The sequence below is a fragment of the Lepidochelys kempii genome, chromosome 3 (genome assembly GCF_965140285.1).
Source record: "Lepidochelys kempii isolate rLepKem1 chromosome 3, rLepKem1.hap1, whole genome shotgun sequence".
In the NCBI taxonomy this organism is placed as follows: domain Eukaryota; kingdom Metazoa; phylum Chordata; order Testudines; family Cheloniidae; genus Lepidochelys; species Lepidochelys kempii.
Genome location: NC_136382.1, coordinates 135,392,225 through 135,419,246, shown reverse-complemented (window position 1 = coordinate 135,419,246; position 27,022 = coordinate 135,392,225). Strand labels below are relative to the sequence as shown.

The following is a 27,022-nucleotide window of genomic DNA, read 5'->3' as shown; positions in this document are numbered from 1 at the left end:
GAGCAGTGAACCACGGGGTGGGGATGGGGGGACTGGACTTGTGGACAGGCAGGGGGAGAAGAGGGCCCATTAGCCCAACAGAGCGAGGGAAATCTGAGGAGGAGCACATGTGCACCCACGTGAGCTTGCCTAGTAGGTAGGTAGGTAGGTAGGTAGGTAACTGCAGCCCCAGGGCAAGTGGAGACAGGCAGGTGGTGAGCAGACTCAATGTGGGAGTGGACAGAGGGGTCCAACATACCTCCTCCTGCCCTCCCAGCAGCAACAGCAAGCAGCCTCTTCCTCCAGCAGCAATGGGAAAAGGAAGTCCGTCCAGAGTGACAAGCACATCATGTCACTTTTCACAGGGGGTCACTAATTCTGTATCCAAATTGATACTTTATAGAGTCTTACTCGCAGGAGTTTTGGCACTCACAGCTGCAAATGAAGTCAATGGAGCTGTGCTTTGAACACAAAATGCCATATAATACTACGTACTCCAAAAACCTCAGGTCTGTGTCTCAAACAGGTCACCCAAGTTTAGTGGATACTGTTAAACTTAAGCTTTCTGTACTTCAACTCCCCATTTGTAAAATGGGGATACTACTACTCCCTTTCCCCATCCCGATCTCACAGGGAAAATAAATTGATCAATGTTTGTGAAGCACTCAGCTCTTACACTGATGAGCACCATGGAAGAGCCCACAATGACGTAATTCTGTACTGGAAGAAGGGTTTGAATAACGTGCTGAAAATAAGAGACCTAGAGTCACATATCAAACAATGAAAACAAGAAGATACATGTCCACTGTGGTGTTCAGGATAATCCTGTTCACTAAGTCAGGCAATCACATGTAGGAGAAGCAGCGTGTTCAGTGTGCACAGAATCTTTGGCGATTTTAGCAGCTAAAAATCTTAAGGCTTCTATGAGCATGTTTAAACAGGTTTTCCCAAAGGCTTCTAACTTGGTCAAGTTTGGGTGGATTGTCAGAGGATCAGTAAGAGGCATATCCCTGACACAAAAGCCATCCACCAGCCAAATTTTAAGTCCCTGCTCCGAAGCATGTGGACTTTAGAGCTTATCAAAAAAAGTAAATCAGAATTTTTTGAAATGGTAGAAAAGCATATTTTTCCTTAGCCTTTTTTCACAAACAGGTGAGTTGTTTTTGGCTGAAATTTTCAAAAAACTTAAGCCTGAAGTACACAGTTTCATCCCAAATGGCTTAAGTTTGGACAAAAAAATAAGCAACTGAGAACAGTCTTATAATGGGAAGGGTTGGGCAACTTTAGGTAGTGCTACTAGCCCCACCATAAGTAGATCCCCATAGAAGCAAATCTGATATTCTCAAAATCTTTCACAAAAAAAAAAAAAGTACAATATCAAAGGTTAGTAGGACTAAAAAGTTGTCAAGAGCACTTCTTCAGTATGTTACATTTACTTTGTAGTCTGGAAGCCAGTGATGATGCCAAGGGGTAGCTGGCACCTCCCTCTCACCCAAAAATATTTTTTACCCCTTCCGCCTGAAGAAACAGAATAGTAAGGGAACAAACCGCTTCTGCTGCTGTGGTATATGAGGTGTGACTGTGGAAGTGATTAGCGAAATACAAACAGGTACTTTCTTATTTCAGAACAGAAGACTGCTGCTGAAATGCACAGCCTACAGGACACACCATCTGAAGTGAGATTTAAACGGATGACCATTCCTTTGTCCCTGCTTGGCTGGGGAATATCTCTGAAGGCTATGACACTGCAATTCACAGACAGATACCTTGTCTTCCTCTCCCCACCCCAGCAAACAGAAGTCAGAGGAGTTAGCTGGGAGACAAGCTGCTCTCAGCCTGGCCAGATCCCTTAGGATCCCACACGCAGGGGGGCAGGTGCAGTTACACCCTCCCACCCCCCAAACTAGCCCAAAACAGTAGCTTCCAACAAGAGGGGCCTGGGACCCACCTGTGAGACCCTCGTTTCTGTACACAACTGAAGGAAAAAAAAAAGCACATGGTCACTGACAATTTCAGAACTTTTCTGAAAACAAAATTCAAAGAAAAGCAGCTACTCTAAAATTTGCCTAGACTCACCTTGAACTTCAGAAATAGGCCTAACTTTGGAAAAACCAACAGAGAGCACTCTATCAACATAATCTCTGAACTCTGTACCTTAGGCTATGTCTCTACTACAGCTGGGATCAACTCTCTGAAATCAATCCACTGGTGGATTTAGCGGGTCTAGTGAAGACCTGCCAAATCGACAGCAGATTGCTTTTCAGTTGACCCCTGTACTCTAACCCCAACGAGAAGAGTAAGGTAAATCGACGGGAGATTTTCTCCCATCAATCCTGCATAGTGTAGACCCCGCAGTAACTCGACCTAAGGTACGTCAACTCCAGCTATGTTATCCACATAGCAAAGGTTGACTTACCGCAATAGTGGAGACATAGGTTGTACCTTAAAAGAATCGGAAGTAGAACGTTCAGCATCAGATTCACCACCAGACGAAGATAATGTGGAAGGAAACGATTGGGTAACATGGTGAACAGAAGCTGAAATGGAACCCAGCTGATAACAAGGTAAATCCCAGGGAATAAGATTCCACCAGGACCAAGTTATATTGTGCAAGTTGTATCTGATGGCCCAAAGCAAACACACTTAAGATCTTATCCTCAAATAAAATACAAGAACGAGTGTAAGCAGTTTCAAAAGAGCAGCTTGGTTCATGTTCACGGATTGAATGTCGCAAAATACCAAATGCAGCTTCCTGCTTCCCATGCAGATTTTTTTCCAACCTCCACTGTGATAGAAAAATCTGTGTTTATTTGTAATGGCTTCAGCAACTGAAAAAAAAAAGCTCTGGAAAAAGGATACAGGACTCTAACATGAAAATGGAATCACAAGAGCTGTCAAGTGGTATAGGTAGACTTCATTCAGTCAAAAGATGGTCTTTCAGTTCAGTCACAAATTACTGACCCGCGTTTGCTTTACTGCAAGAGAACTGCATGTATATTAAAGTTGTGGCAGATGTCCTGCAACTAACTGCAGTCTGGGGAATTGCTGAAAAAGAGAAAGCAGCAACGACAAGGGCAACTTCCTCCAGCTCCCAACGCTAACAGCCAAATACAATGATGTGTTAAAGAAAACAAAAAGTGAACCATGCGATGCAAAATACACCCATTCATCAATACAATATGAAATAATTCAACATTTCTGACATTATATTTGAATGCATAAGCCAAGAAGTGAAAGAGGCTAATATTTTCTCTATATTGGTTGACAAAATTAAGAATGTTAGCAAAGCAGTTGCGTTGAGATACTATCTGCATAGCACTGTATGACAGATTTTTTGGTTTCCATCCTGCCAAGTCATCTGATGCAAAATCTTTAAATATGGGAAGAACACTTTGTCAGTGTGGTACTGATATACAGAACTGCATTTCTCAGACTTACGATGGTGCCAATGGTATGAGTGGAAATTTTAGCGTGCAAGTTCCTACGGGAAGTAGTATGGCAAACATTACACATTCACTGTTTCAACAACAGGCTCAATATAATTATTGCTGATGTATGCAAAGAAAACAAAACACTGGATTCCCCCATCCTGGATCAGATATACTCACTAAATTCACAGCCTTTCAAAAAGAAAGCACAACCCAAAGTTTCAGAATTGAAGTTGAGACACTCAATGAGCATGACAAGTTTCTGCTTGTAACGCTGTGAAAAAAACAGTTTAATCCATTCTTGTGTCACCAGCTGTATCAAGAGGTGACAGGGCAGTGGATGCACAAGGTGTTAGTTCAGACTGACTTTATTGTCCTCCTTTGGAAAACTGAACTTCTTAAAGTTACCTGACTACCTGCAAGCAGCTAAGTGTGACTTGTCTCAGGTATGCTTATCTGTGAACATTCATATCAGTGAATTTCTGAACATGAGTGATCTGGAAGAGGCATCTGATGAAATATGGAATCAAGTCATTACAAATCGCTTAAGAAAATGCTTTCAAGCTGCCTGAAGTTTGGGGAGTACAGAGCTGTGTATGAAAGTTGCCTAAACCCTCAGGAATACATTTTGTCTGAAGTATCAAGTGAAGAATAATCCCTTCTAGATAAAGAAGGTTTCAAGGTTACACACCTTTTTGACAATGCTTGATCAAATAATTGGAGAACTTAAAAAAAAAGATTTTCTGAAAATAAATCTGTTCTTGTTGGTGTTAGGTGCCTTAATCCAAAGTATGAAAACTATGACTTTCTAAAATTGAAGCCATTTCAAGAACACTTCAGATGCGATATAAACAGTGTGGAGACAGAGGCAAGACTCTTGCCAAAACTAACTGAATGCTATGTAGAGAAGGGAAGACTTACGAGACTGACCGTTTGTTGCAGCTATTAATTTTTGGAATAAATACAAACTTGCCTTCCACAAACTACACAAGTTATGTGTGACTGGTAGGATTACTCCTCTGTCAAGTGCTGCCTGTGAAAGAATATTCTCATGCCTTCCACGCATGAAAGATTACCTGAGGAACTGCATGACAAGTGACCGGCTAAGAGACCTGGCTACTAAAAAACAAAGTTGAAGTCTCTTGAACTGAAAAGAGCTGTCGACAGATTTGCTGCTGCTCACCACAGGCTCATTAAACTTAAGAAGGTAAATACATTGTCAGACATTTATCCCCATTCTATAAAGTGTGTGTAATAAAGTCTTTGCTCCCCCAATAATGGTTTGTCACCCCCCTGCTCCTCAAACTAGTTATACTAGAGTTGCCCCTGCTGGAAGCATGTGTAATTCTGTGGATATGTTAATGATAGAAAGGTAAAAGATGTCATTTGATTTGTTTAACAAAAAAAAAAACCCAACAATCACAATTTCAAATGATGTCATCCCCTGTGGGCTGGCAGGAAGGGGGAAGAATGAGACCCATCTCTACCGCAGCTCCCCACTCCAGGTCCTTCAGCTGGAAATTTTGATAATACAATGTCATTGGAAATGGACTAACTGCAGTTTCATTTGAAAGCCCTTTCTCCCACAAACACAATGGTACCAAACATGACAAACCTAGAACAATTCCATAGATATAGATGAGAAAATGTTTATGAATGTTTTTTAAATTATACTTTAATGCAGGCACAAACATACAGTTAACACAATACTGTCAGTTGAGGGCCACAGTTTATCAGTTAATCCTCAGAACACGATGCCAGGTTTTTTTGTTTTTTTTTAAAAAAAGATTACTATAATGGAAAAAGTGCTTTAAGTTTATTTTCTATCAGTAAAAAAAGAAGCAATTCAGTATACTGATCATCATCTTAGTATACTATGCCAAGAGCTGTAATGAGGCACTGGTTAAAATGTCAACATTCAGCCAGAAATTAGTAGAATCCATCCACAAAAAGTATGCAGAGTTACAGAAACATATATTTCATAAATACAATGCTAAAATAATTTAAAATTCCCTATTTTTAAGCATCACTGGGAAGATGGAACACTGACTAATAGCTGAATCTTTAAAGAATACCACTCCAAAGGATCTGGTTAAAAAACAATGCTCGGTGGCACATCATATGCTATAACAAGCACACCCACAAACTGAATTTGGAAGGTTGGAGAGGAAGTACACTGAGCATCCAGGAAAAAGTCAAAGAGGTCAGGAAAGTGCTAGCTGTGAGCGAGACTTGCCTTATACTAGGTCTCATGGCATGAGTTTCAAGAATACCTGCTTCTTGAAGGCAGCCATTAAGCACACTGTCAACATGTGTAACAGGTGAGAAACAGCATGAAGCAGTCACTCTTGTTAAACCAACAGCCACTTGTAATGGTAGATTACACATATACCCATACATGCATCCTGCCAACCACAACTCCTCACCTCACTGATTGCTCTGGTCACTCAGAAAAACTGCTACCAACAAGGGGGGCATTTATACTTATCAACTGGGCAAGTTATCAGAATGATAACACTAACAGTAACAGAATGACACTGGGTGATTGAGTGCATGCAAAATTATCCTCCTTCCTCAGGCTTACGTGAGTCTTGGACAATGGACTGATCAGATCATTTATGTATGAAATACCATGAGCTCACAAATAAATCCTTCAGCTAATCAAATGCTCTTATGCAAACACCAGATGCTCACTAGCCTGCGTATGTTTGGCCAGCTACTTACTTTGTACAGAACTTTGCAGTGCAGACAAAGATCAGCATGATGTTTTAGCAGCGGTGCCCCTGATGAAAATGACACCGACGACTACTTTGATTAATAATGTTTTCAATCCTCCATGTCAAGGCTGCCTTCCCTAGGATTAGCCAAAACCAATGGGTTTATGTGACCAATGCACTGCTGTGTTAAAGCATAACTAAAAAAAGAAAAAAAGTTGATTTTTAAAGTTTCTCAAATATCTATATAATTGTTCTAGGATTGTCATATTTGGTACCATGGTGTTTATGGGAGAAAGTGCTTTTGAATGAGACTCCTCTGAACCCATTTCCGACAACACTTATCAAAATTTTCACCAGCCAGAGGATGCGAAGCTGGGAGGAGTAGGGGGAACTCTTCCCCCTCCATGTCACAAAGGAGGACACCATGGAAATGATGATTCTGTAGATTTTTACAGGTCAAATGACAAATCCCTTGCCTATGGAATGAGGTTTTACTATACTATGCTCCCAGACTATTGTTATATCAGTGTGTTCTACAGAGTAGAAATGGAATCATATATACATATAAATAAATAAAAAAAACATACTTGATCAGACCTGCAGTCCACTTAATCCTGTATTCTGCAGTGGCCAGGTCCAGATGCTTCAGAGAAAGATGCAAGAAACCAGATAAAAGTGGGACCAGCTGCACCTCATGAAGATCTCAACCTAGTCTCTAGGGTATTTAGAGACAAACCCTGAGCCATGAGGTTCTCTCTTCCAGAACTCTAAAAGGAGAGAAACTAAAGATCTCTGGATATTCTTGTTACCCATATAATTGTCCAAAACTAATATGAAACCTTCCTGTCCTCAGTGACATCCTGTGGCTACGAGTTTCACAGTAATTACATACCAAGTGAGAAAGCATTTCCTTATTATAGAATTTGTCACATTTCAATTTCATTGAATGCCCATTTGTTTTAGGAGACCAGGACCTTCTGTTCTCCTGATCTACCTTCTCTAGATTTGTTATATCAATTCTAGTCTAAGGTACATAATCCTTGATTTTTCAGTCTTTAAGTGAGAAGTTTTCCATACCCCTAATCATTCTCATTAAACTTTCTTTGATCTCCCTCCTTTAAGATGCAGTGACCAGCACTGCCAAAGTATTCTAGATAAGGGCATCAACAACTGATTTATAGTGCTATTATATTTTCAGAATTGTTTTTCATCCCATTCCTTACACATATTGAAATTGCCTTTTTGATTGCAGCTGCACATTGATCAGAAATCTTTATTGAGCTGTCCATAATGATGTCAAGTTTCTTTCCCGACTGGATACTGTTTAGAACTCTCTAAGGTATGTGAGTAATATTCCACACACTCCTAAGTTTGCATTACTTTGCATTTATCAACATCGAACTTCATCTGCTGCTAAGTTGCCCATTCAGTTAGCTTAGTTAGGGTCCCTCTGAAGTGTTCTCTGGACTTGACTAACCTAAATAACTATCATCTGAAAAAGGTTTTCTACCTCACCATGCATCCTTCTTTCCAGGAAATTATTAAAGTGTATGGTAACACAAAAGAAAGGAGGCAGCAAAGCAGATGCACAAACAGAGCTGTGACACTCTGCCTGCTTCTTCCATGCTACAATAGAACCTCAGAGTTACGGACACCTCGGGAATGGAGGTTGTTCATAACCCTGAACAAGACACTATGGGATGCTCCTCAGGGCAGACTGCTTGGAGCAAGGGCTCACAGCTCTGCCTGGCAAGTGGGAGTGGGCAATGGCAGCTGGTTCTAGCCCCCTGCGCTACACGGGTGATGAGGCACCCTGGGGCACTGCAGCATCAGTGGGCGCACAGTGCAGGCTGTGGCCCTTTAAAACTGAGCCGCTCCTCTAGAGCGTAGCGTGCAAGCAGGAGTTCAGGCTTCAGTAGCTTACATTCCAGGCCAGGTTTCAGTAGCAACTTGGGAAGTTTCTTTCCTGAGCTCTGAGCTTGCAAGCTTGTCCCCCTTCCAGCCAGTGGGGGAAGAGGGGAAAACAGCGTTCACCACCTCTTACCTGTAAGTGGCTGCCCCACGCTGTGGCGAGTATGGGGTGGGGACACAGCCCAGATGTGCCTACCTTTAAGATACTGTACTGCATTGTGCCTGTATTGCATTTGCTGGTTTGTTTTTTATCTCTTACTTCTTACTTCTGTTTTTTGTCTCTTACTGCTTACTTCTGGTTCCCCATGGGTGTCTGGTTGACCAGTCAGTCTGTATCTTTCAGGTTCTACTATACTCTGCTCATGTCACTGACAAAACCAGTCATCTCTTCCATAGATAGAGGACTGCAGTCCGAGATGGGTCAATCCCTCATCTTTCTAAAGTACAGAATACGCTTAAACTTTAAAAAGGAATTACTAGTAATGTCCCCTACAGACCTCAGTCATAGCCAAGACCATATGCCTCTCCACACAGAGCAGGATAAAAAAAGATGTTATATCTGTTTACACTCTAGATGACCCCTTAGAGTTTTCTTTTGGAACAGCGTTCTGTCAATCTCAAAAGTATTATGATAATAAAGGAGATCAGCAAAATGGTCGGTTTCATAGCCAAAAATGTACAGGGTGAAAAGACATCACAGTAGAACCTCAGCGTTATGAACACCTTGGAAATGGAAGCCATTGATAACTCTGCAAATGTTCATAACTCTGAACAAAAAATTATGGTTCTTTCAAAGTTTACAACTGAACATTGACTTAATACAGCTTTGAAACTTTACTAAGGAAAATGCTGCTTTAACCATCTTAATTTAAATGAAACAAGCACAGAAAGTTCTCTTACCTTGTCAAGTTTAAAAAGTTTTGTTTTTAAAACAGTAAATTTAAGTTTAACACAGTACACCACTGTATTTGCTTTTTTGTCTCTACTGCTGCCTGACTGCATACTTCCAGTTCCAAATGAGGTGCATGGTTGACCAGTTACAGTTTGTAACTCTGGTGTTCATAACTGAGGTTCTACTGTATGTTTTAAAACTATTTAAAAAGAAAAAAACTGAGCTACATTTACAAGTTAGTTTTTAAAAGAACTTTTCTAGAGCCATTTTTGCTGTCCATTTCTGATTTCTCTTTAGGATGCTGAACTCCCATTACTGAGTTTCTGATAAACTAAGCTCCAACTACTACAAACAGTGTATGCATTAGCAAAAAGTTAGTTCATCTTCAGTATTTTAAGATGTAATACATTAAATGACCTTCTGGTTATAAGGAAAATAACTATTAAGGGTGGGAAGGAAGCTACATTTCCTTTTACCTGGGAGAGGGGGCAAGTAGTGGGTGGTTCATTTGCAGGAACTACTGGCAGCCATGGGGGGGGAGGGGAGGAGAGAAGCACGCTTTGAAATACCATAAATTCATTCTGATTTACTTCCTAATGGGAGATGCCGTATCATCAGAAGTCAGGGATTTCCCCTTAGGCTGGAGCAAGGAGCGTTACTGGAAATTTCTCTTCTCCTTCCCCACTTCAACCAGAAATAGTTGATAGTCACACTGGAATTATATGTGGCGCACAGATAATAACTGCTGCACTCGTAGGGTTTAACAATTAAAGTTCACCATAACCAAAGGAAAGTTTCACTACAAGACCCTGCCTACGTCAGATATTTGGCATTCTAAAGGACCATCTGTACCCAGAGTATGCCTATTAATGCCACCTGACCACATCTAAAATTTCTCTCAAGTGTGCACAGGCATTCGCATCATCTTCATTAGACTTACTTTTAGTCTTCAAGAGTTCACAGTACAAATTGGATGGAAGTCACTGCTGTAATGCGCTAACAGTTTTACTATTTCCTTCCTGTATGGGACTAGTCACTGCTTCGGTGGCTTCTCAGATTTATTTTCTACACTTCACTGCTCAGGGATGAAAGCTACAGAAGCCACTTACCTGTACACATGGCACAACATATGCTATGCTGTTGATCTGTGAGTTACTGTCCTAATGATCAGCTTCCTTCTGCCTGAAGTGTTACCATGTCTCAGAGGAGGCCCTCCTCTGAGCATATTACCAGCTGGCCTGAGACCAATATAAAACCCCTGGCTGACCATCTGGGGAGATTAAGTGACCTAGAACAGCAGAAATTGGTCCAAAGGAAAATTCTGGTGTATTACCAACTGTTTAAGCAGCATGTTGAGAAGGGCATAACTGAGAAACCAACAGTACAGAGAGATCAAAAGGTCCAAATACACCAAGGCACAGGTCAATAGTCGGCTCAGGGCTGACCATGTCCATTTCACAAGAGCTGGACCAAGTCTTTAGCACTTTCCCTTTCACCAACCGCAGATATATAGGACCAGTGGCTCTTAACCTTTCCAGACTATTGCACTCCTTTCAGGAGTCTGATTTCTCTTGTATATCCCCAAGTTTCACCTCACTTAAGACTTATTTGCATACAAAATCAGACATGAAAATACAAAAACGTGTCACAGCACACTATTACTGAAAAAAATATTGCTCTCTCATTTTTACCATATACAAATAAAATTTACATTTCAGTATATATAAACAAATTCCAAGAAATTTTAGTTTGTACTGACTTTGCTAGTGTCTTATGTAGCCTGTTGTAAAACTCAGGCTGTCGATTAATTGCAGTTAACTCACGCGATTAACCAAAAAAAAAAAAAGTTACTATTAAAAATTGCGATTAATAGCAGTTTTAATTGCATTGTTAAATAGAATACCAATTGAAATTTATTAAACATTTTGGATGTTTCTACATTTTCAAATATATTGATTTCAATTACAACGCAGAATATGAAGTGTACACTGCTCACTTATTATTTGATTACAAATATTTGCACTGTAAAAATGATAACGGTATTTTTCAGTTCACCTCATACAACTACTGTAGTGCAATCTCTTTATGGTGAAAGTTCAATTTACAAATGTAGGAATTTTTTTGTTACATAACTGCACTCAAACAAAACGATATAAAACTTTGGCTGAATGAGAAGTAGGACTGAGTGGACTTGTAGGCGCTAATCACTCAGACAAACAAGTTTGTTTACATTTACAGGTGATCATGCTGTCCACTTCTTGTTCACAATGTCACCTGAAAGTGAGAACAGGCGTTCCCATGGGACTTTTGTAGCAGACATTGCTAGGTATTTACGTGCCAGATATGCTAAACATTCATATGCTCCTTCATGCTTCAGCCACCATCCAGAGCACATGCTTCCATGTTGATGATGCTTGTTTAATAAATAATGTGTTAAATTTGTGACTGAACTCCTTAGGGGAAAATTGTAGGTCTCTGGCTCTATTTTATCTGCATTCTGTCATATCATCCGAGACTACTATAACATGAAATATGACTTGGCACATGCTGTTCATTTTAAGAACACTCTCACTGCGGATTTGACAAAACGCAAAGAAGGTACCAATGTGAGATTTCTAAAGACAGCTACAGCACTCGACCCCAGGTTTAAGAATCTGAAGCACCTTCCAAAACCTGAGAGGGACAAGGTGTGGAGCATGCTCCACACGCCTTAGAAGAGCAACACTCCAATGCAGAAACTACAGAACCCAAGCCACCAAAAAAGAAAATCAACTTTCTGCTGGTGGCATCTAATGTTCAGATGATGAAAATGAACATGCGTCAGTCTGCACTGCTTTGGATTGTTATAGAGAAGAACCTATCATCAGCATGGACGCATGTCCTCTGGAATGGTTACTGAATCATGAAAGGACATATGAATCTTTAGTGCATCTGGAATGTAAATATCTTGTGATGCCGACTACACCAATGCCATGGGAACACCTTCTTTCACTTTCACGTGACACTGTGAACAAGAAGGGGGCAGCATTATACCCTGAAAATAAAAAAAACTTGTTTGTCTGAGTGATTGGCTGAATGAGAAGTAGGACTGAGTGGCTCTAAAGATTTAAATGGTTTTGTTTTTGAGTGCAGTTATTTTTTTGTACATAATTCTACATTTGTAAGTTCAACTTTCATGATAAAGAGACGGCACTACATTACCTGTATTAGGTGAACTGAAAAATACGATTTCCTTTGTTTTTACCATGCAAATATTTGTAATCAAAAATAGAAAGGGAGCACTGTATACTTTGTATTCTATGTTATAACTGAAATCAATATATTTGAAAATGTAGAAAACATCCAAAAATGTTTAAATAAATGGTATTCTATTATTGTTTAACGGTGTGATTAATCACGGTTAATTTTTTGAATCACTTGAGAGCCCTATGTAAAACCAGGCAAATATCTAGATGAGTTGATGTACCTCCGGAACACCTCTGCGTACTCCTGAGAGACATATACTCCTGGTTGAGAGCCACTGCATTAGACAGTATATTGGCTCCTTAGAATGCAGTGGTGAGGGGAGGGGAAGAACAGTTTCTCTGAATTGGACAGACCAGAGGAACAATCTCAGAAGTGCTAGATTTCTTCTAAATAGAAAATTCTGCTCCTTTCAGTAAAAGAATTAAACTACTCAGAATCAAAGTCCATACAAGTCAAGACTGGACAAATTCAAAAGAATAAGAGGACAATTCTGATCAAGCTCTGAAAACAAGTAGAAAAACAGAACAGAATGGTAAAAGGACACTTGCCTGGCAGTTGAAGTAAATACTTGTATGGCTCTAAAAGAATTCTTTCAGATGTTTCTTCCATTCCCTCCATTTCAAGAAGCAGTGTTTCACTCTGTCAAAGAAAGGAGACTTCTTACTACTACAATCAAGGTTATACACATACATACATACATACACACACATATATAAAAATAAAATAGAAGCCAGACCCTAATTCTAAGAAAGAAGGGAAGAAGAGATAAGCAAGCTTAAGAGATTTAGGACAAAGGCCACTTGAAAGTGTTGCTTGAAAGAAACCTATCATTTTCTATCTATCATTGGCTTTACATTACAAAATGAAGGCGTCTTGCTGTTGCTTTATATACTTTAACCAGCACATTTTAAAAAACAGGGGAACTTGTTTTGATTTTTGAGAAAGCAAAGACCATTTAAATTGAAATTCATTATGAACAATTTTAGAATCTGCTTTGATGTTTGGGTCTTTAGACATTTTAGCTATTTTGGAGAAAACGGGTATTTAAAAATTAGCTAACAGAATCCCACACTACTATCAAGCACCATTATGTAGATCTTTCTAAAAGTTAGAGTCAGAATAATTCAAATTCTAAATGTATGTATTTGTTCCTGGACATAAACAATACAAATTTAGTCTAAAGTTTCCTGATTAAAAATAAAACAGACAACCTGAATTTGAGAGGCACATTTTAAAACAAATACTCTAAATTTTTGGTTTACCCATTCTTTCATATTTGTTTTAAAATCCATACCATTATGTCTGCTATGTCCTATTCTTTTAGATCAGTTTAAGTGTTTGGTTCTCTTTATCCTTATTTTTTCTACCATGTATTCCATTTGTGTCTCAAGTTCTCTTACCGCCAATCCTGGATTTGTCTGTATAGCTTATTCATCTTCTAAATGTTCATTTCTCAGTTCATGTCCGCTCTCTCCTCTCAGGCTCTCCATTTCTGTGACTTTTTTCAGATTTCTTTCTGTAATCCATTTTCTTTCCTCTCACCTCTAACCTTTCTTGCTGCACTGCAGATGCAGCAGCTCAAAACTCAATGCTTTTAATGTCATTTGAAGATTGGAGCTGCAGTGGTAGTATGAAGTTTCATTTTACTTCAGCAGCAGCCCTTGTCTGTTTAGAAGGCATCTTGTACGGAGTGTTTTGCCCTAACAATAGCTGAAGAATGTCCTAGGCTACCAGCCAAAAGCCTTGCTGCTAGATTTATAAATGTAATGTACTCATTTTGAAAATAGGCATATTAAGGAGAGTAATCAAAATTTTTGCTAAAACGTAAATGTATTCAATTTACTATTTCCAGACCATTTTCCTAGATGGCTCTTGGTAACAGTTTTCCCCAGATGTACAGAAAGACTTGCATTACAAAAATTATAAATTAACACTTAAGGTAGGACGGCCTTCTTAAGTGTTAATTTATGGGTAATCCAGACTGCAGTACTCTTCCTCACACTAAACAGAGTACCTTGCACCACCATTAGTTGCACTAAATTCAGTGGGACTACTTGCAAAGTAAGGATATCAATCTTACCCCAAAATAAGGATGTAATTGGATAAAGAACTAGAGACTAGGAAAAAAAGAGAAATGGGGATCCTGGAAAGGTAAGAAACAATTCTATGAACTGCATTATGAGATGCTATGAGTTTATCATATTGCCAAAAAACTGTATTCAATTGGTTATCCATCACATGCCCTTTTTGTAAAACCACAGAGCCAAAAACTAAGATTCTGAAAGTTGTTAATTTCAGATAATACGAATTTGAAATTTAAGATTTCCCCCCAGATGTTTCCCAGAGCTATACAATATGCAGAGTTGGTTGTGCACAGTTCCGCTACAGTAAGCGTATTTGGCAGTTATTGCAAAATGAGATTTCTAGAGAAAAAATTATTTTTCAATATAGAGTTCTTCAAAAAGGTGAGCATATAGGTTTACCAACTCTCCAACATGGATAAAGAAGTTGTTTTGTGATACCTTATGAAGTTTTCTATCAGTTACGAGATATTCAGAAAATTCCTACTCATACATTGCAATGACTTCAAACTGTTACATACATGCCCAAATGTAATTCCCCTGCCCTTTCACAACAAGAGGTCTCTAGTTAAGACAGTTTCCCATACTGATCTGTAAGCCACTGTGTGGTCCATGGAGAAGATGCCATTGCCTCTTTCTTGTTTCCAGATGCTTCTATGGGTGTCCAGACTACGCTTGACAATCTGGTCAACTGAGCAGTCAAATAATGTTAATTATCTATCTATTATTTGATCAAGGTCAAATATTGTTATATATTCCACCAAGAATGCCCCAATGTAGGCAGTGACCTAATCTATTGACAGCACCATTCTTCAGAACTTCACTTTATTGAGTTTCACATTTTTCGGAGTTAAAATAACTCCTTCAAGTAACTTGTTTTTTGTAATTAAGCATAAGAGTCTAAAGCTAACCCTATTGAAAATCATATAGTATTCTTTTGGTACTGCTCTAATAGTTAACACTTTAAAACATCTGACCGTTTGACATTTGACAATATTTGACCAATTACTTTTGGTCAAATGCCTAGCCTTAGATTGAACTAATTTTTGTCAAGAAGAGATGGGAATCCTACAGAAGCAGCTGGAAAAAAAACAAACAAATAAAAAAAAAAAACAGCCACCGCCTAACTACTTATAAAAAGAGAACAGGAACTGCTAGTCAATGCCACAAGAAGAGTCCCATGAAGAGGAGAACAAAGCAGTCGGCAGTAGATCCATTGCAAGAGGGTCAGGTGGCAAGGCAACACATCCAGTAGCATGAAGAACAGAGTGACAAGAAAGTCTGTGCAGGGGAAGGGATTTAACCCCCCCCCCCCCCCCCATACAGGCAACAGAAGCGTGTCCTCTTGCACAAGGTGGCAGAGAAACTTGTACACGGAACAAGAGAAAGAACACCACTAGAAACTGGAGAGGGAGATGAAGACTAAAAACAAATTCCCCACCCTGCCTATTGCATTAGACATGCCTTAGTACAAATACATGAAAAAATGAGAAAGCAAGCAACTGATCAAGTTATCATAAAGAAGTTATGCAGTTGGAAAAAGGATTGAAGGTGATCGATGAAACCTGCTCTATTAACATATATGGTCCACAATATGAAGGAGCTTGAGAGCCCCCAATTAGGAAAAAAGACTTAAACAACTAACATACCCCTTGACTGTTTCCCAATGAAAAACCAAAACACGGTCTCAGTCAGCTTCATGTTATCTCTGTCACCGAACACATCTCCAGGTCACTGTGAATTAAATTTGAGCAAACTAAGGCCACTTTACTTCTGAATGAGTGCATTCACAGGGATTTAACATGCCGTTTTCAATTAACGGAAGGTGTGAATTTAAGTTAAACTAATAGCAAAAAGAAGGATAAAAAGACGGAAGATATGAGCACTCTGCGCACAAACAAAAATATAAAAGACACTGTGAATAACATCAATCAAGGAACCAAAGGCTGCAGAAGAAATTCCTGAATTGCCTCTGCACTCATGCTAGGAGCTGGGGTAACAAATAAAAGGGTCTGGAATTGCTCATTTATGAGCACAAATTTCATCTGGTTGATATTACTGAAAACTTTTGGGATTATGTGCATGACTGGCATATTAAAACAAATGGCTATAACATATTTGAGAAGGATGGAGTGGGCAAAAGGAGAGGGGGAATGGCACTATGTCCAAGATAGCATTCCCTATTTCTGAGTCACTGATATCTCAGAAGACAGTAATCTTGAATACGTACGGATCAATGCCCTAACAGATGGGGGTATTAGTTGGTATCTGGTGCACATCACCAAATCACACTACGGAATAGGATGACCACCCCGATATGAACCTATTTATAATATTTAGGAAAAAAAGGTGCATGCTTACAGGGGACATCAGTTTGACTGACATATGCTAGGAGTCTCATGTTTCCCATACTAAAACATTCTTGGAATTTCTAAACATTACAGAGAACAATTTCCTAACTCAAGATGTATTGAAGCCAACACAGGGGAATTCTTTATTAGACCCTGACTGAACAGAAGAGGAAGTGATTATAGCACTAAAATTAATGGTAGCTTAGGTACAAGTGATCATAAATGCGCAAGCAGAATAAAGTCCAGACCAGTAAAAAAAAAAAAAATATATGGTTCTTTAATAGGTCCAATTTCACAAAGCTGAAAACAATTCTGAGCCAAATCAGCTGAGAGGAAGAATTTAATTAGAAAAAATGAATGATAACTGGAAATTATTTAAGAACACCTTACTAGATGCCCAAAAAGCCACAACCAAAGAAAGCAGCAGTTCTAGTTAAAAAAACAAAACTAATCTGCTTTATAGGGGAAGTAGAAGCATGCATATAGATATAGATAAAAACAAGTGGGAAAAAAAGGGAAAGTTGATAATAATGAATATAAGGCAGAAGTTAGAAATTATAGCAAGCTGATAAAGGAAGCTAAGGGACACAACGAAAAAAGAAAAATCTACTTCCAGCAGAGTTAAGGACAATAAGAAAAAAAAAAAAAAAAGAGTTTTGTAAATATATTATGGACCATTACCAGCATTCTTTTTGTTCTTTACTAGATGAAAGAGGTAGAATCAATAAAAATGCAGAAAAAGGCAAGAAGTGTTCAATAAATATTTCTGTTCTGTATTTGGGGGAAAAACAGATGATACAGTCTCATAAGGTGATAACACTTTCCATTTCATTATCTCTCTGGAGAATGTCTACTAAAGTTAGATATTTTTACCTTGGCAGCACCAGATAGCTCTTTTAAAACCTCTGGGATACAAGTTAATTGGGGAGCTCAATGGATTTTTAATGCTGATTTTCCAAAGTCTTGGAGCAATGGGGAAGGTCCAGAAGACTGGAAAGAAGCAAATGTGTGCAAATTTTTTTAAAAGGGTAAATGAGATGACATGGGAATTATAGGCCTGTCAGTTCGACACTGATCCCAGGCAAAATACGGGAGTTGCTGATACAGAACTTGTTTAATAAATAAAGGGAGGGTAATGCAATTAATGCAAAACAACATGGGTTTATGGAAATAGACCCTGTTAAACTAACTTGATTTTTTTTTTTTTATGAGATTACAAGTTTGGTTGAAGAAGGTAATGGTGTTGACACAGTATACTTTGACTTTAAGGCATTTCACTTGATACCGCAAAACACTTCAAAGACTAGAATGATATAAAACCGGCACATGTGAAGTGGATTAAAATTGGCTAATGGATAACTCTCAAACTGTAACTATAAACAGGAAATAGTCATCGATCAGTTGTATTTCCAGTCGTGTCCAGCAGGGATTGGTTCTTGGCCCTAAGCTTAACATTTTTATAAATGACCTGGAAGAAAACAAAATCACTAACACGGCCGTTACTCTGAAACCTGATGACACAAAAATTGGGAGTGGTAAATAATGAAGAGGACAGGTCCTTGATTCAGAACAATCTAGAGATCATTTGATAAAACACATTGTTTACTTGTGCCCAGTTTAATACAACTAAATGTAAATATATACATCTAACAAAGAATGTAGGCCATGCTATACGATGGGGGTGTCTTTCCCAGGAAGCAGTGACTCTGAAAAAGATTTGGGGGTTATCACAGTGGATAACCAGTGGAACATGAGCGTCTAGTGTGATGCTGTGCCTAAATGAGCTAATGTAATTCTGGGATTTATTAACACAGGAATCTCGAGCAGGAGCAGAGATAATTTTACCTCTGTATTTGGCACGAGTGCAACTGCTGCTGGAATACAGTGTCCAGTTCGGATGTCTGTACTTCAAGAAGAATGTTGATAAATTGGAGAGGTTTCAGAGAAGAGCCATGAGAACAATTAAAAGACTAGAAAACTTGCTCTATATTGATAGACTCAAAGAGCTCAATCTATTTAGCTTAGAAAGTTAAGAGGTAACCTGCTTACAGTCTACAGTATCGTGGGGAACAAATGTTTAATAATGAGCTCTTCAATCTAGCTGAGAAAGGTATAACACAATCTAATGACTGGAAGTTGAAGCAAGACAAATTCAGACTGGATTTGCCACTGGGACAAATTTACCAAGGGTCATGGTGGATTCTCCATCATTAATCCTTTTTCTATAAAAGATATGCTCTAGGAATTATTTTGAGGAAGTTATGGCCTGTGTTATATATATGAGATCAGACTACACAGTCACAATGGTCCTTTTTGGACTTTTAATCAATAAATTTAGCTTTACTGTCCTGAACGCGCCAGTGTAGATACACCTTAAAATATACGTCATTATGCCACCTAAGCCAGTGATCGAACAAGAGACCTCCAAAGAAAGTGGCAGCAGCAATTCAGCAGCTAAGATGATGAACCAGCAGGGTTAAAAAGCACATACAAGAGAGAGGCTCTATTTCAGACCTAATATAGAAAAGTTGTTTGCTCTTACAAAGAGGCTATGGAAGCTTTTATAACAGAGGTGTTCACAACGCTGTTTTGGTCAAATCCCAATTTTGTTATTATATTAGTTTACAATGTTTAGTTTCAGTCTGAAAATTTATTCTTCACTTTGCCTCCTAGACTGCTGCATGGTGGTGTTGGTACCAAAAGAGGTATGTTCCACTCCATAGGCAGCTACATATTTCACTTGTGAATAAATGATTTCTTAAGGATGGCAAGTGTTGCCAAAACAGCTCAGTAAATTATACACTTTAATAGAGTATTTAACTTTTATCTTAATTTTTGCACTCTCATTTTATTACCACCAATTCTATTACTTGTTTACATTAACATCCACAGTATTTAGCACTTTCCAAAGAGCTCTTAATTTAAAAGACAAAGAATAGAAGTAGACATGCAGCACAACAACTTAAGTGGTCAAGGAGGTACTAGACTATATAGTAATCTAATTGGCTAGCTCAATGCATTCTATTTTGTGAGTATCCCTTGCCAACTCCTTCAACATAAGGATCACTTCAACATTTAAGGGAACACAAAATGTAGATGAATGCAACTTAGATTTATTCAAAATGTCCTCTAAAATATTTTTATTTAAGCACATCACCTCCAACATTTGCAGTGTTGTTGTAGCTGTGTCAGTCCCAGGCTATTAGAGACACAAAATGGGTGTGGTAACATATTTTAACGGACCAACTTCTGTTGGTGAGAGACAATGTTTCAAGCTTACACTGAAAAAGTGCTCTGCGTAAGCTTGAAAAAACTTGTCTCTCTGACCAACAGAAGTTGGTCCAATAAATAATATTACCTCACCGACCTTGTCTCTGAATGCTGTCTGCAATTTGTAGAGCAGCAGCATCTAAGAAAACTAGAAATTAAAACCGGACTAGTCTCATTGTCCAAAACACGTGCATTACAAGTTAATTTCCAGTTTTAGCAATCTAAGCAGTTCAAGAATGCCAAGCAGTTTTTACTATTACTGTTTCAGCAGGACCTTGAAATGGCTCCTATTGAGCCAATTTACAGGTTTATCTTAAAAGTTTTACTCAATGGCATTCTGCACAAAAAAATTAAAAATTCTGCACACAATATTTTTAAAATATGCAAAATTCTGCAAGTTTAATTTGTCAATAAATAAATGACAGGCTCCAGCATGGCAAGTGGGGAGTACAGGCCACTGGCTGCACAAAGGCGGGAGATCACCCTACAGTCACCCCCAGACACGGACTCTGCGGTAAGGCTGCACCTGACCCCGATGCAGCAGAAGACTTGGGCTTGCCCCAGAAACACCCTGAGGCCCTGCCCCTCTGCACCACGTGTGGGGCAGGCAGGCTCAACCAGGCAGGATCCAAGTGTGGAGGGTCTCAATGTGGGGGATCCAGGTGTAGAGCGAGAGGATTCTGTGTGGGACAATCTGGGTGCAGACAGCTCAGTGGGGGCGGGGGTGTAGGTGTGGGGGGAGATCTGGCTGCATAGAGGCTCATTGGTGGTGGTGGGGTTTGCAGGTGCAATCGGACTCTGCAGGGACTTCCATGTGATGGTGGTTGGGCCTCAGTGGAGGGGTCTGAGAGTGGGGGGGGTATCAGCAGGGGTGGGGTTCTGGGTGCAGCTAGTTGGGGGTCACTGGCATGAGGATCTGGATGTGGGGACTCAGGGTGGCACGGGGCATCAGGGTGGGTGTTTGAGTGCAGGAAGTTCAGTGCGAGTGGCCTGGGTGCAAGGGTGGGGTTCTGGTATGGAGTGCTAAGGGGGGTTCTGGATGTACCAGGTGAGGTTTGGCAGGGATATCTGGGTATGGGAGGTCCAGATGCATGGGGGAGCAGCTCCCTGTACAGAGACCCCTCCTCCCACAGCTGAGGATGCTGAGCTTTTTGCAGCTGGGGAAGGTTTCTGGGGATGGGTCTGACACAGCCCCAGCAACTCCTCACAGGGGAAGAAGTAGTCCCATCCTCTCCTGCCTCCAGCCCAGCCAGGACTAGCAGCTGAGGCTGGCTCAGGGTAAAAGCCACTGGCTGGGGTGTCCCCAGCCCCGCGGTGATTTACCTCTCCACTGGCTGCTCTGGGTGCCTGAAACAATGTGCCTGCACTGCTAGGGAGTGGTGCGTGACTGCTCTTGCAGCTTCCTTTCGCCTCCCTGTCAAAGGAATTTTTTCTGCAAGGAAACAAATCTGCAGTGGTGCAGAATTCCCCCAAGAATTTAAGATTAGTCATGGTCAGAGGTTACATAAAAATACCATCTTATTGCAGATTTAGTATCTATTAGTAATGACTGAATACATAAGTGCAGATTTTTACTACTTTAAAGTCACTTTTAGCCCAGCAGCACCTACACAGCAATAAGCGGTGATGTCTTGGCAAACACTATCTTTGATCCAAGCCATCATTCATAGGGTTGTCAGGTGTAACTAAGGGCAGAATTTGGTCTACTAAAGTCTATTTTCAGTGGTAACAAAGAAAGCAGAGAAAGACAGTTCTGCTTTTAAAAACCTACATTAAATTTGCAGGACTGGAAATTCAGACATACAATCTTTTAACTTGTGAACTGAATGAAACTGACGTTAGAGAAATATCACCATGGAACCCAACTATGCCACAACCACATTATTTTCAGAGCTGAACTGCATTTTAAATATCATCACAAAGGAAGATAAATACTCCCATGGAACACCAAATGGCTGAACCTGCACTGACTTAGTAGCAAAACTCAACTACACACAGTCCATCTTGCATATCCCGAGGACCATCTATTGCTAACCTCTGCCAAAAGCTGGGTACATCAACTCCAGCAGTGGCTTTGATTACATATAAACGCTGTTGTTGCTTAAATTACAGCGCCATTTCAGCAAAAACCCGAGAGAAACCAAGCAGCGGCCCCTGCAGCCCCCGAGAAATCTGGAGCCAGCTCAGCACTGCCTCCCGCGGAGGCGCCAGCCTCAGAGGCTGAGTCCGCTTTCAGCACGACCCCCCCGGAACGAAGCGAATGCGGAGTCTGGATGCTGCCGGCCCTTTGCTTCCCCTCAGGTCTCCCTGCCGGCCGAGCGGTCAGGCAGGGCACGACCCGCTGCAGGCACCGGGCTGCGCTGTCCCCGGGGGCTGCGGCGAGACCCGCTTCCGCTTCCCGCAGCCCGCCGGCCAGGACCCGGGGAAGTCGGCGCGCAGCGGGGCGCTCGTGTCATAGCGCAACGTTGCCCCGGGGGGCGCGGCGCGGCGCCGAGCCGAGCCCAGCGGGCCGGGTAGGCGCCAGGGGGCTGGGCAGGTGTCGCTCCCCGCAGGGAGCCTCCCCCCGCAGCACAGAGAAGCCGGTCTGGCGACACGGACCGACCAGCGGGGAGACCGCGCCCCCAGGGCACGGGGGCTGGCGGAGGGGACCGGCGACGCCCGAACCTACCGCCGGCCGGGGGCACCATCCGCCGCCTCCACGTTCCCGGGCTGGGCCAAGACGCACCCCGTTTCGGCCCGGGCGGGCTCCCCAACTCCGACACCGGCAGCAGGGTGTTAAAAGCTCCACCCACTTCCACCTCAACTGCTGCCGCCGCCACCACCACCACCCTCCACTGTTGGGGGGAAAATGCGCCACCAGGGCTTCACTGCGCAGGCGCTAGGTCCTCCCACTTGTTTTAATTAGCCCTCTCTTCGCCCCACCCCCTGGAGGCCCCTCACGCGCGATGCATCATGGGATTTGTGGTTCGAGTGTGAAGCTCAGCTGCTTCACGGGCGCCGAAGAGCGGCAACGGAAAGAACCGCGTTACCCATGAGCCTTTGCGGCGTCATGTCTCTGTTTCCATAGAATTGGTGGAAAAATGACATTAGCGTTTCCGATATGGGGGCCAATGGTGCAGGGAGATGGGTGGGCCTTACCGGTTCCGGGCCAATAGAGAAAGAGCAGGGCGGGAAGGGGGCGGCTCTCTATCCGTCAGTCACTTTGTGAGGTGGGGGGAGGGGAGCGAGAGGCTCGGAGCGGAGCAGCCACCGCCAGCGCCGGGTCCGGGCACGGGGGGGGGATCGGCCCCATCATACGCAGCGCGGAGCTGCAGCCGTAGCCGGAGCCCTTGCTAGGGGATTGATCCGGGGCCAGCACCAAGCCAACGGGTCCGGAGCCGGGAGGAGGCTTCGTCCCCCATCTCCTCCCGGGTCAAGGGGAGCCGCGGGCGGGCGCCGCGGAACAAAGGTAACAGCGACAGCGGGAGAAAGAGCCGCCCCGGCCCCGCCGCCAGCGGCTGAGGGAGCGGGGCGGCTCCGCTCGGGCTCGGGGCTCGTTGCTTGAGGCCGCTCCGAGGCGGGAGCGGGGTTGTTTTTGTCCTGGCGAGACTGCGGCGGCACTCGCTGATTCCCCCCCGCGTGAGGTGGGGGGTGGGCGAAGGGCTGGAGTCGCTGCGGGGCGGCGAGGAGCCCGAGGGGGGCTGCCTCGATGCTGATCGGGTCCGGCCCGCTGCGCTGGGCAGTTGCGGGTGTTGCTGTTGCAACTCCTGTCGCGGAGTCAGCGCTTTCTTTTATGGGGGTGGGAGAAGCTGCCGCCTCTGTCGGGATCCACAGAGCCGCAGCCCCTCCAACGGGGAGAGCTGCCGCCACTCCCCCCCCCAGTCTCCTCCTCATACAATGGAGGAGCAGCGGCCTTCCCCCCCCCCCCGCCGCCGCCGCCGCAGCAGCAAAGTGGGGAGGGGGTTCCAGGGCTCAGACATCGCCGCCCCCCTCCAGCCCGCAGGCCTCTGGGGAGAGGATTGAGAGCCCCGACCCCCGTGAGCTGGGCGCGGAGCTGGGACTATCCTGGAGCAGCTGGAGAGGCTGGGGGTGGGTTGTTGTTGTGGCAAGTTTCTCCTCCTCTGACAGAAATGGCGTCAATGGCAGCGAGTGAAGGGGAAGCCGAGCCGCGGTGTGTGTGGGCTGGAGGGAAAGCAGTGGCCGAGCGGGGTGGGGGTGGGGGGACTGAATGGGGAGGTATCGCAAATGGGGGGTGGAGGGATCTGGGGGAAGGGGGTTTGATCAGGATCCCGGCGGCTCCCCTGCCCGATTCCCCCCCCCCCCCCCCCAGGCTCCGGTGCAAACGGCTGGTGCGCTGGCTCAGTGCTTTGTTTTAATTCCAGGTCCAGCCTCGGCCGCTCAGCCCCGATCGGGGGCTTTTTTCCGCAGCCTGAGCTCATCATGAAGGTAAAACCATCGTCTCTCTGTCTGGGAAGGGATGGGGAGAGGGTTGCATGAGGGAATGGTGCACGATTTGTCCCGGCCCCACTCCCCGGTGCGAGGCTCGGCGCTGGTTGGGATCTAGGCTGCAGGCTGCTTCGCCCCACTACCGTGGGGTGCCTTAGATGCCTTTGGTGTTTGCTGTGCAGGTTTGGCTCTGCCGGGTTTTGCTGAGGGACTGTGTAAGTTCACTGCGAGCAGGTCGTTCCCTTTCCGAAACAACCGTTTGTAGGGGAATAAGGACATGGCTGCCGGGCCAAGCTTGACGAAGGGATAGGGGACAATCACTCCGCTTCGGAAAGTAACCTTGCAGAGGAAATGTCAGCCAGTCATGTTTGCATTAATTGAGGTTAAATGATGGATTTACTTTCTGTGCCTTAACGGGAGTTCTGTAGAATTAATAATCGTGAGGTGGTGTCTGTACAAGGGTTGCTCTGCAGTGAAGGTAGTGCTGTAGGATGCAGAATGATTTTCAAACAGCTTTTTAGTTTCCTTTTTAGTGTTGTGTGCAGTATCCACATACACCATTGTCAGTCAGAGGCATTTGTAGACCATTGATACTTGGTATAGTAGGCAAGCCCTATTGAAGTGATTGTTCCACTCAATTTAGATGTTTTTGTGAAGAATCTTGCTTTTCATTAGTAGATTTAACAAGTGTGATTATTAGTCTTTTCCCTGATTTACTCTTGGTGAATACAGTGTCTTGTTTTAAATGCTGTTATTTGTATTACAGCAGCACGCAGAGTTCTTAATCAGGATCATGCCCTCATCATGCTGCATTAAATCTGGCTTCTAAGTTTTAGAAAACTTATTAACTACATTTGTCGTATAACTGCAGGAAAAAAATACTGGAATATATGTACAGCCTGTCAGCTTTAGTATTCATCGGGAAATACAATAATCTCCAGCTAGAGTCATACCTCTTTGGGGTTCTGTATATGTGTGCCCATATATATATTATATCAAATGTATATACACCATTGTATTCAGGAAACACTAGAAATAGCAGAGGATACAAATAGTTCTATTTAACTGGATTCAGTAGGCAATACTAAGCACAGTAAAGTACTTAACGTTCAGTACGTTCCTTTTGGTTACTAATGAAAGAGCCATAAAATGTACAGTTTTAACTATTATTCCCAATATCTTTTCTTTAATGGGGGGGATAACTAATGAGACCTAAAGTAGTGCGCCAATATTGGTATTTCATTAATAGGTTGCATCTAGTAAGTAATAAAAACTATAGTTAAACTTTTACGGCAGTGTTATATGGAAGTTCCCAAATTGTGTTCATGACTTGCTGGTCTGTGGAGTGTTGGCTAAATACATGGTGCTCTTTCTACTTGTGTCCATGTGGGGAGATGGAACAGATAGGGGCAGGAGACGAAATCTAGAGCAGGGGTTCTCAACCTTTTTCTTTCTGAGGCCCCCACAACATGTTATAAAAAGCCCATGGCCCACCTATGCCATAACAACTGTTTTTCTGCATATAAAGCCAAGGCCGGCATTGGGGAGTAGCAAGTAGGGCCACTGCCCGGGGCCCCACACCGCCGGTAGGCCTGCAAAGTGAAGTTGCTCAGGCTTCGGTTTCACCCCAGCTGGCAGGTCTTGGGCCTCAAGCTTCAGCGCTGAATGACGGGGCTACGTCTTTCTGCCCTGGGCTCCACCAAGTCTAACACTGGTCCTGCCCGTCAGACTCTCTGAAACCTGTGTGTGGACCCCGGACCCGTGGTTGAGAACCACTGATTTAGAGTAAAAGGAGACAGAGTGGTGAACTTTTTTTTTTTCCAAAAGGATCTAAAGGCAGCTAAATATATAGAAATACTTTTCTAATAGTACTTTTCTATGTAAACAAATGTGTAATTACCATGGAGATACTGTTGTTCAGATACTGTGGTTAAAGGATCCATCGAAGTGCCTACTACATATACAATTGTGGAGATGAGGAAGTCTGCAATCACAAATGTGAGGGGAAAGTGTGCTATAGCACAGTGTGAAAACCCCTCTTTTAGCTCCTTTGAATAAGTAGCAAAAGGCTTAAAGCTTAAATATCAAACATGAAATCCTGTTTATAGATCCATATTTTAGACAGTATTTTAACAAAAGCTAAAAGTTTCTTTAGTTATACGTAAGATTCAGACTGCCATAGCCACAAGAATTTTAATTTTTTAGCAGGATTTTAACACGTTTTATGATCTGTTCATGATGAGATCTGAACTTCTGTGTGGTCAAGATGAGCAAACCAACTGTCTGGAGTTTCCCTATAAATTTATTTGGGATTTAAATTGGAAGATGTTAGTTACAGTGAAGCTCCTTTTTAGAGATACAGCACAAAAATAAAATAAAATTTTAGCTGGTTTTAAGCTTCCAAAGAGTAATACAGCATGTCTCATGCTAACTAAATGTATATCAGTTTACAATCTTGTAAATTAATTTGCATATCCCTAAGAATATTGCAAGGATACAAGTTTGTCTAATCAGAAGTAATAGAAGAGAGTGAACAGGGAATTCTTTTTTTCTATTCACCGGCATCACAGAGTAACTAGATGACTGATTAAACAGAGCAGGATGCATCTTAAAAAATGTGACTGATTTTGTTTATAAACTACTGAAAGAGTGTAATGATGGACATTTTTGCATTTAGAGGATGGAACTCTAAAGACCCAGTTTTACTGTGAGCCTGCCTGTA

The 27,022-nt window shown here is 42.3% G+C and overlaps 2 protein-coding genes across 11 annotated transcripts in view; one reads left to right on the top strand and one right to left on the bottom strand.

The window, feature by feature from the left end:
• Nucleotides 1–22,737, bottom strand: part of GGPS1 (geranylgeranyl diphosphate synthase 1) — a 63,077-nt gene extending 40,340 nt beyond the window's left edge. The window contains exons 1-3 of one of the 7 annotated variants that reach the window (XM_073338139.2): nucleotides 22,544–22,737; nucleotides 15,904–15,988; nucleotides 12,722–12,812 (exon numbers count right to left, since the gene is read on the bottom strand). In XM_073338139.2, coding sequence (XP_073194240.1) covers nucleotides 12,722–12,791 — 70 coding nt within the window. In that variant the 5' untranslated portion in view covers nucleotides 12,792–12,812; nucleotides 15,904–15,988; nucleotides 22,544–22,737. Of the gene's footprint in view, nucleotides 1–6,711; nucleotides 6,768–12,721; nucleotides 12,813–13,573; nucleotides 15,836–15,903; nucleotides 15,989–21,198; nucleotides 21,513–22,543 lie in introns of those variants that run through there. The other 6 variants (XM_073338137.2, XM_073338134.2, XM_073338138.2 and 3 more) reach the window with 6 other exon arrangements.
• Nucleotides 22,738–23,240: 503 nt separating this feature from the next.
• The window catches only part of ARID4B (AT-rich interaction domain 4B), a 139,914-nt gene continuing 136,132 nt past the window's right edge, over nucleotides 23,241–27,022 (top strand). For all 4 annotated transcript variants that reach the window (XM_073338149.2, XM_073338148.2, XM_073338147.2 and 1 more), the window contains exons 1-2: nucleotides 23,241–23,323; nucleotides 24,237–24,300. In XM_073338149.2, coding sequence (XP_073194250.1) covers nucleotides 24,295–24,300 — 6 coding nt within the window. In that variant the 5' untranslated portion in view covers nucleotides 23,241–23,323; nucleotides 24,237–24,294. The remainder of the gene's footprint in view (nucleotides 23,324–24,236; nucleotides 24,301–27,022) is intronic.